At 45.2% G+C, this 9,991-nt stretch overlaps 1 protein-coding gene across 10 annotated transcripts in view; it reads left to right on the top strand.

Annotated features, from left to right (window-relative positions):
• Window positions 1–7,532: 7,532 nt before the first annotated feature.
• DCLK2 (doublecortin like kinase 2) overlaps window positions 7,533–9,991 on the top strand; it is a 157,997-nt gene continuing 155,538 nt past the window's right edge. For 7 of the 10 annotated variants that reach the window (XR_002221232.2, XM_012783733.3, XM_012783732.3 and 4 more), the window contains exon 1: window positions 7,533–8,582. Coding sequence is in view for 9 of the 10 variants with exons in the window: in XM_012783733.3 (XP_012639187.2) it covers window positions 8,162–8,582 (421 nt within the window). In the remaining variant the exon portion in view is untranslated. The remainder of the gene's footprint in view (window positions 8,583–9,991) is intronic. The other 3 variants (XM_012783731.3, XM_020280167.2, XM_012783735.3) reach the window with 3 other exon arrangements.

The raw sequence follows: 9,991 nt of genomic DNA, 5'->3' as shown, positions 1-9,991 counted from the left end.
ATGTGAACAGTAAACCATGATTGATATTAGTTATTTCAGATAGGATGACAGGACTCCGGGATGTTCCAGTGAAAAATGTTTTTTTCTTTTTTTAACCTAAATACATAGCCAAATGAGTACAGATTTTACTAAAGGGTACTCACCAAAGTCTGAATAGTATCATAAGCCCCATAAATAAAAAAATATATATTATTTTAACATTTGGATATTTCAAATGTATGGATGGGGTATAGAACATTTGTCCTAAAATAACTGGCTAACTTGCATTATAAATCGACTGCAAATATAAAAACCATTAATTTTAAACTATAAATTCCTGAAGAGACAGACCTCTTTGTGATTAATGACTTTTGAAAGCTTGAAATGAACATTTTCTAGAGTTAGCATACCCTGGAGGCAATTTCTATCTCTGCTGTTTAATCTTTCCTTCTTATTTCCTTGTCTATAATCTGTTTCTTTAACTAGGTCATAACTATTTATTAATCATTATAAAATATTTATTATCCTTTAAGTACTCCTAACAATCATTATTTTAGTCTAGCATGTAGAATGACATGAACATACTTTGTCACATTCAGTATTCATATGAACACTGAAAGTGTTATTGAGGAGGAAATCACTAAAACCATAATGAATTTTAAAATAAATAATTTCTTTGAATTTTAAATGAAGCAAAAAGTCTAGCTTTAAGAATAAATTTTTTATTGGGTTTGGGGAATTTGATTCTACAGAAAATAATGAGAGTACTATAGTACTTTTCCATTTTTCACTTTTGATATTATTAAAATAATTGTGGAAAGTCACTGGGCTCTGCCTGGATTCCCCTATCCAGAAAGTAGATTTACTACTAGCTGCCCAGATTTTCTTCTCAGGAAGATTTAAGAGGAAAAAATTCAAATTCCTAAGAAAAAAGTTGCTATATGATTTTTATATTTTTGTGATTTTCATTTTAACAGTTGTTGTGGCTGAACTAGCCAATGACAAAATAACAACATAATTCTGAATATATGGAATTTACATGACGTGTGGGAGTCTTTGTCCTAGACACTTTGTATAAGTTAAATGTACCATAGAAAGAATCACAATTTTCTCATGGGAAAAAAGTATTTGTGTGCCATATATATTTAAAACATACATATTTCAATTTTTCTTCAATTCTCCTGATATTTCCATTAAAAAATTAAACTTAGAATTTTTGAAAGAACTAAATTTTAATTTTCTGAACCTGAAAAAGCAGTTTTAATTCTTCTCTCATATATTTGTGAAGAAGCCATTTATATATATGTAAAATGCTATAAGAATCAGGGGTGAAAAAGACACCAAAGCTCTCAGGTGAAACAACTAATGAGAAAACAATTTGAGCCTTTTTTCCAGTCTGGGTACAGATAATGGGCTAGAGATGAAGAATCTCTTTCTGAACTACACTTACCCGTTAAAGATTAACAGAAAGCAGAGGTAGGTTTAAAACAAAATTTAAAAAAAAAGATTAACTGAAAGCACTAGAATTCAATAAGATCATTAAAGATTATGGAATAAAAATCATGCTTAGTTTCAAAAATTCAAGTCTTTAGTCACCAGGTGCTTTCAATGAAAATAGTTGTTTCATCATTTTTATATCTGGGAGAAATGCTTGGCACACAGTGAACGGGAGTGAAAACATGAGACAGCAGAAAGTCTCAGCATAGCGCAGGCTAAAAGGTTCGCAGGCGTCCTTTATATAATAAGTAATGGAGTAGCTGGAAAACTGCCTTTAAAAGCAGAAGTTTCTGGTCAAAAATGAAGAAGACTAGCCAAGGCATTTCAGAAATGAAGTAGCATGAGCAAAACCAGGGAATATTCTTATGTAAAGACCCTTACCAAAATATTTAATGAAGTCTCATTTAAACAAATTATGCTAAACAAAAATTTGCATTGTATTTGTTAGTCAAGGTGGAATCAGGGCAGCTGGGGAGGTGAACAGAGGAAGGAGTTACCACTTAGTTAAAGGCAGCTCTAACTTTGTATTGCTAACCTGTGCAATCCAAAGAGAAGTGTAGAGAGCAAAGAGAACACTTTTCCTTCCTGCCTGGTTGAGTTTTTCTGCCCCAAATGGTTTTTAGAAGATCCCTCCTCTTGCACATTGCCAACAAAAATTTCACATATAGTAAATATTCCATGATTTAAAATTATTGGCAGGGCACAGTGGCTCATGCCTGTAATCCTAGCACTGTGGGAGGCTGAGATGAGAGGATCGCTTGAGGTCAGGAGTTGGAAACCAGCGTGAGCAAGAGCGAGACCCCGATTAAAAATAGAAAAAAAATAGCGGGGTGTGATGGTGTGCACCTATAGTCCCAGCTACTCAGGAGACTGAGGCAGGAGGATCTCTTAAGCCCTGGAGTTTGGAGTTGCTGTGAGCTAGGCTGACCCCACAGCAGACAGAGCAAGACTGTCTAAATAAATAAATAAAAAGAATAAAATTATTATATATCAAGAACAGAAAGGGATCAGTTCTAATCACACAAAAAAGGGAGAAGAGGCCAGGCGCAGTGGCTCAGGCCTGTAATCCTAGCACTCTGGGAGGCCAAGGCGGGCGGATAGCTTGAGGTAAGGAGTTCGAAACCAGCCTGAGCAAGAGTGAGACCCCCGTCTCTACTATAAATACAAAGAAATTAATTGGCCAACTAATATATATAGAAAAAATGAGCCGGGCATGGTGGCGTATGCCTGTAGTCCCAGATACTCGGGAGGCTGAGGCAGGAGGATTGCTTGAGCCCAGGAGTTTGAGGTTGCTGTGAGCTAGGCTGATGCCACGGCACTCACTCTAGCCTGGGCAACAAAGTGAGACTCTATCTCAAAAAAAAAAAAAAAAAAAAAAGAAAAAAGGGAGAAGGGAGAAGAGTTTTTGTATTGAAATTCTTTTTTTTTTTTTTGAGACCGACAGTGTCCCTCTGTCTCCCCAGTTAGAGTGTAAAGTGCAGTGGCCATAGCTTCAGTGCAACCTCAAACTCCTGGGCTCAAGCAATTCTCCTGCCTCAGCCTCCTGAGTAACTGGGACTATAGGTGCAGGCCACTATGCCCAGCTAATTTTTCTATTTTTTGTAGAGATGGGGTCTCTCTTTTGCTAAGGCTGATCTCTAACTCCTGGTGGATTGAAATTCTTGAATTGTCTTTGGGGAAAAAAAAAAGCCATTTTTAAAGTACTCTTCACAAAATTTTTGTTCAAACAAGTGTTAATTTAAGGGAAGTTGGGAAAGGGTATAAAGAATTCACAACCAAGGGCCAGCTAAGGTCGAGGCAACCTTCCAGATAGTTAGGAGGCATCTGTGGCCAGCTCCTCCTAATGAAGTCCCTTAGGGACCTGGAAGACAGAGTTGGTAGACCTTGCAATTACTACCAAGAATTAGATCATCTCTGGGAGGATGAATGATCAGCAATCAGATGTGTTTCTTGGTTAGAAAAAGAAGGGCATCTCAACAAAGGAAATGCCAGTTAAAATATCTTACACTGAAAATTCTGCAATTGCATGAAAGGGGGGAATCTTTTTTGGTTCTATAAATTTTCTTTTCTTCCTTTTGTCTTTTCTTTTCTTTTGTCTTTTCTCTTTTCTTTTCTTTTCTTTTCTTTTCTTTTCTTTTCTTTTCTCTTCTCTTTTCTTTTCTTTCTTTTCTTTTCTTTTCTTTTTTCTTTTCTTTGGCAGAGTCTTGCTTTGTTGCCCAGGCTAGAGTGAGTGCCGTGGCATCAGCCCAGCTCACAGCAACTTCAAACTCCTGGGCTCAAGCAATCCTGCTGCCTCAGCCTTCTGAGTAGCTGGGACTACAGACATGCACCACCATGCCCGGCCAATTTTTTCTATGTATATATTAGTTTGCCAATTAATTTCTTTCTATTTATAGTAGAGACAGGGTCTCGCTCTTGCTCAGGCTGGTTTTCAACTCTTGACCTTGAGGAATTCGCCTGCCTCTGCGTCCCAGAGTGTTAAGATTACAGGCATGAGCCACCACGCCCAGCCTGGTTCTATAAATTTTCAATCAAGAAGTTACCCAAATTAATGAATAGTTGCCTAACTAGAGCCCTCAAATTTTGTTTGCATTAGAATTGGAATGCTGAAACTAGTTTTTTTCCACCTTAATAAATCTTCAAATTTTGACCAATTGGGTTTTGATATATTTCATATTTATCAATAAATATCTTATGAAAAGTGATTGCATCTTAATTCTTATATGAGGGTCACAAATAAGATTCTTCAAACAAATGCAAAGAATAGGATCAGAAATATTCCTTTTTTAAATTTGTTTTTGGAGACAAGTTCTCTCTGTTGTCCAGGTGGTGTGAAGTGGTATCATCATTGCTCACTGCAACCTCAAACTCCTGCACTCAAGCAATTCTTCTGCCTCAGCCTCCTGAGTACTACAGGACTACAGGCATGTACCACCACACCACGCTAATTTTTCCATTTTTCATAGAAACAGGGTCTCACTATGTTAGTCTTGGCCTCAAGTGATCCTCCCTCCTTATACCTCCCAAAGTGCTAGCAGGTGTGGCTTACAGGTGTGAGCCACCATACCTGGCCTCAAAAATATTCTTTTTAACTAAGTAACAACTTTAGAAATACATTCCCTTCTTCCTCAACCTTGTTGAAAGGCAGTAACCTTTGTTTAACTTAGGGATATAATGTTAGGGAATAATGTTAAAATATAATATTATATAATTATATCTACTTCTTAAGAAGGCTCAAATCTTTTACATAGGATCTTTTTTTTTTTGAGACATAGTCTCGCTTTGTTGCCCAGGCTAGAGTAAATGCCATGGCAGCAGCCTAGCTCACAGCAACCTCAAACTCCTGGGCTCAAGCAATCCTCCTGCCTCAGCCTCCGGAGCAGCTGGGACTACAGGCACGCGCCACCATGCCCGGCTAATATTTCCTATATATATTAGTTGGCCAATTAATTTCTTTGTATTTATAGTAGAGATGGGGTCTTGCTCTTGCTCAGGGTGGTTTCGAACTCCTGACCTCGAGCAATCTGCCCACCTTGGCCTCCCAGAGTGCTAGGATTACAGGCATGAGCCACTGCGCCCGGCCTACATAGGATCTTTGAGTGAGAAAATGTATATATGCCAGTTTCCTAAATATTGAAAGATTTGAAGCCCGTGGTACTAGCCTGTAAGATGATCCCAGTGATCTCTGCCTCCTGGTAGTCACACCCTTGTGTAGTGTTTTCCCACACTGAACAGGGCTGACTTGTGTAACCTACAGGATATTGTGGGAATGACAATAAATGATTTCCAAGGGTATATCATAAATGATATTGTGGCTTCCACCTTGTTCTCTCCTGGATGCTTGCTCTGGAGGAAGTCAGCTGATAGGTCATGATTACATTCAAGCAACCTTGTGGAAAGTTGCTCATGACAAGGAATCAAGGCCTTCAAGAATGTCTATGTGAGTGAGCCATCTTGGAAGTAACCAGCCCCAGTCAAGCCTTCAGATGAATGTAATACCAGTCAATGACTTGACTGCAGTCATGTGAGGCCTTGAGGAAACCTGTTCCTAAATTCCTAATCTGCAGTTTGGGATAATTTGTTACGATAGCAATATATGACAGAATCTCCCTGCACCCTTAAGAAATACTAATAGCAATTCAAATGAACACACACATTGTAAGAAACTTATAAAGTTGACAGGCACTGGAGTTACTACTACTTAGATGGAGCCTTATCTCAAGAAATTTGCCATTTAGTCACTTGTTTCTCAAAGAGTTGTACCAAGAGCAGCATTGGCATTATCTGGGTGCTTATTATTAATAGAAATGCAGAATCTCTTAGCTGGGTGTGGTGGCACGTATCTGTAGTCCCAGCTACTCGGGAGGCTGAGGCAAGAGGATTGCTTGAGCCTAGGAGTTTGAGGTTGCAGTGAGCTGTGATAACACCACGTATTCTAGCCTGGACAATAGAGTGAGACCCTGTCTAAAAAGAAAGAAGATGCAGAATCTCATTCTCCATCCCAGACCTTGTGAAATGGAATCTGCATTTTAACAATATTCCCCCATGACATGTAAGTTTATTAAAGTTTGAAAAGAAGTACTGATCTATTTGACTCTTAATGTTACAGCCTGTGGTTGGAAATCCTGGCTGTACATTAGGAGTAGTTTTTTAGAAACACTGTTGGAGAAGCCCATCTCTAGAAATTCTAATTTAATTCGTCTGGGTTGAGGCCTTTCATGGCAGTGGATGTAGTCATAGTGCATGATTTTCCTCTGGAAAAACTACATTGAAGCCTCAGAGCAGTTCTGACTTCCCAGCGTGCCCCAATACTGGGTCTAGAAGTCAGGTATGCCGAGGTGTGTTCCCAAAACTGCCCTGGGGAAACTACTGTGTAAGGAGCAGAAAACCTCTGAGGCATTGTGTCGGGGGAAGGGAGGGCTGGACCAACTTCACAGATGCTAAAGACGGCTGCATGTGTTTCCACTTTCTTTTATTCATGCACTACCAGGACTCAGTTCATTCCAAGAAAAGCAATTATGCCTTTCTACCTTAAAGGCCAGTTTGGAATTGCTGTCCAGGACCATTCGGAGAACCAGTTGCTGAATAGTCTTAACATTTCACTTGTTGGATTAGGCCCAAACATTTCTGAACTTCATCTTTCTTGGATGACAAAATGGAAATAACTAATATTTCTCACAAGCCTTTGTAAAACATGTTGTATTGCTGACCAGACACTGCTAAATTAAGGTTTCCAGTGTGATGAGTGCTTACAAATGATAGACCGCTCACGTAAGAAGCTCAGAGTGGCAACATTAAATATCTCTTGAATGTGAGCGCGTTGGGGAGAGAGCGCACATTCCCTTTCCTGAGCTAGGGCATCCCCCCGGATGAAACAATGCCCGGCACATAGCATGCTCTCAATAAATATTTGTTGATTAAATAAATCCCTCAAAAGCCAATGATCAGAAGATCATTCATTCTGTTGAAAGTTACTCAACGTACCATCTTAGCGAATCTGCAGTGGAAACCGTGGAAGCTGTTTTCTCAAAGGCTTTTTCAATAAAGCAACAAATGTGCTTTTCAAAGATAAATTGTGTCCCCAGCCCAATGCAGTGTTTGGGATTTCTGCGCTAGTGAGGCCTCGGATCCTCCCTGGGAAGGGCGGCTAAGGGATGTGCCGCCTGCCCTTGAGTCTCCTTCCTTTGTAGTTGTTCTGGCCTGCGCGCTGGCGCGTCCCAGGCGGAGGAGCGCGCTGCGGCTGCGCCCATTAGCGCGCGGCGCCGGGAGGCGCTGTCAGCGGAGGGGCTGCCTAGGACCCAGGAGGCGCCGCTCGGCTCGCGCCGCATCGCCCCCGCGCCCAGCGCGCCGGCCCCCTCCTCCCCAGGCCCCCGCCCCCTCTCCGCGGTTTTGGCATCCCTGGGTCCCGCAAGCCCCCTCCAGCCCTGACCCCCGGCCGGGCGGCGGGGTCGGGCCTGCGCGCGGATGCCCGCGGGTGGGCTGGGCCGGCCGGCTGCGGGGGAGGCGGGCCGCCTTATTTCCCGCTAGGGCCGGGCTCTGTGGGAGGAAGCGGCCCGGCACGGCCCTCTCCGCCCGAAACGGCGCGCGCTGCCCCGCGGGCAGGGCCTGGGCGCGAGCGAGGCTGCGGCGCTGCGGCGCGGGCCGCGGGCCGGGCGCGTGGGCGGGCCGGGGCGCGACGCCCCCACGGGCCGGGCGCCTCTCCCACGCTCCCGCCCCTCCCCCTCCTCTTCCTTCCTCCCTTCCCCTCGGCGCTCCCGGGAGCGCAGCGCGGACGCGAGCCGCGCCGGGCGGCTGAGCTTTGTGTGCGCCCGCGGGCCCGGCGCAAGCCTCGGGCGGCCCAACTTTGCCTCTCCGGCGAGCTCCCGAGCGGGAGTTGTGAGGCGTGGCCGGTGGAGGAGGCGCTTGGGGGGGCGTGGGGCTCCCCGGCAGGCGGGAGGCTCGCGGCGAGCCGCGCCGGACAATGCGCTGGGCAGCTCGCCGCTGCGGCCCCTTTTAGCTGCGGGCGCGGGCGGGCCGGCGCCTCCGCGGCTCATCGGCCCCACCTGCAAGGGGAGGGCGGGATGCCAGCGCCAGGTGTCCCGGCGCTTTAAGGGCCCTCACAGTCAGACCTCCCTGCACGGGTTCTGGCATTGGCACTAGTCTGCCTGGAACGCTTTTTTTGTGGGAAGCCCTTGGAGCAGCCGCGATGGCCAGCACCAGGAGCATTGAGCTGGAGCACTTTGAGGAACGGGACAAAAGGCCGCGGCCGGGGTCGCGGAGAGGGGCACCCAGCTCCTCTGGGGGCAGCAGCAGCTCCGGCCCTAAGGGGAACGGGCTCATCCCCAGCCCGGCGCACAGCGCCCACTGCAGCTTCTACCGCACGCGGACCCTGCAGGCTCTCAGCTCGGAGAAGAAGGCCAAGAAGGCGCGCTTCTACCGGAACGGGGACCGCTACTTCAAGGGCCTGGTGTTTGCCATCTCCAGCGACCGCTTCCGGTCCTTCGATGCGCTCCTCATAGAGCTTACCCGCTCCCTGTCGGACAATGTGAACCTGCCCCAGGGCGTCCGCACCATCTATACCATCGATGGCAGCCGGAAGGTCACCAGCCTGGACGAGCTGCTGGAAGGTAGGAGGCGAGGGCAGGGCACGGCGCGGCAGGTGCGGCCGAGCGCGCCAGCAGGTGCAGTGGCCACGGGCCCGCGCGGTGGGGAGCCTGCGGGCTGCTTTCCAGGCGGCCCGGGGAATTGCATGCTTCCTTCTCTGTAGGCTCTGTGTGTGGGGCGCACGCCCACCAGTATTCTGACTTTCCTCCCCAAGAGATTTGTCTGTTAAAGGAAAAAAAGAAATCCTAATGGTCAGAGGCAAATTTTGCTGTTGGTGGCACCTCTGAAGATTGTTGAACTTATTTTTGTTGAAGTGTGAACTGTTTGAGATAATGGCTCTCCTACGAAGAGCCCTAGTTTATAACCTCGGTTCAGCCCTCTGTGTGGACCCAGGTGTAGGCACCCGTGGTCTCCCAGCGTTCTGGATCCTATAGTACCTGCTCTCAGAAGCTGTGGTTGTGAAATGCTCTTGGTTGGCTTTGCTAGTTTGGCTTGCAGCAGAAGTTATGTGAGGTGAAGAGAGGTGATCCTCGTCTGCAAGTCTCAACCTTGGCTGCATCTCGGATCACACCGGCTTCTTTTAAAAATGAATGCCTGCCCCCCCCCCCACCTGTAGATATAGTATGATGAAATTGGTTTGGGGTGTGGCTTGTGGTCTTAAAAGCTCCCCAGGTGATTCTAATATGCTTGTGTGGTTGATAATCACTGTGCTGAAGGGTTTTCTATGTTGGAAATGAGGTGAATCAAGGTCAATCTCTCTTGCCTTCTCCCCTGATGAGAGTAGTTAGAATGATAAAGGCCATTGGAATTAGCAGTTGGGGCTTTTTATAAATTAGTAATCTTGGTGTGTCAACCCTACCTTAAAGAAACTGCTTGACTGGATGTTGGGTCATCCTTGAATTCCTGCAGTATTTTCTCTTCTTTACTTTCTGGTAGAAAAAGCATTACTAGTAGTTAAGAACCTGTTCCTTTTTCTAAACAGCACCCAGAAGGATCAGGCAGAACCCAAGTGTGTGCTGACTGCGTGTTTACGTACAGTCAGCCCTCTTGCATCCTTCTTAATACAAATGGCACATTCCACGTAGTCATAGCAATATTGGCTTGGCAGGGATTGGAAACTGAACATCAAGCCAATTTTTTTTTTTCCATTTCTTAACATGCTCTTATGTTCTGAAATCATTATCTCCATTTTTACAGATGAGGAAACTTAAGCAACGTGACTTGCTTACAGTGTCTGTAGCATGTGCTAGCCACACTGAGGAGTCCTGAAAGTGCTTGAGTTTCTCTATTTAGTCATTGCCATCTGAAGTTTTCACTGCTCCGGCAAGACGGTGACCCCGCCTAGGTTAAGTTGTTTCTACGGTTTGTGTCTGTGTGTCTATGTGACTTCACACATTTTCTTGGTCAGTTGTGTGTGTTTTGCTTTTAAAGG

This window comes from Microcebus murinus, chromosome 15 (assembly GCF_040939455.1).
Source record: "Microcebus murinus isolate Inina chromosome 15, M.murinus_Inina_mat1.0, whole genome shotgun sequence".
In the NCBI taxonomy this organism is placed as follows: Eukaryota; Metazoa; Chordata; class Mammalia; order Primates; family Cheirogaleidae; genus Microcebus; species Microcebus murinus.
Note: the sequence above shows the minus strand (reverse complement) of the source record. Positions and strands in the feature narration are given on the sequence as shown.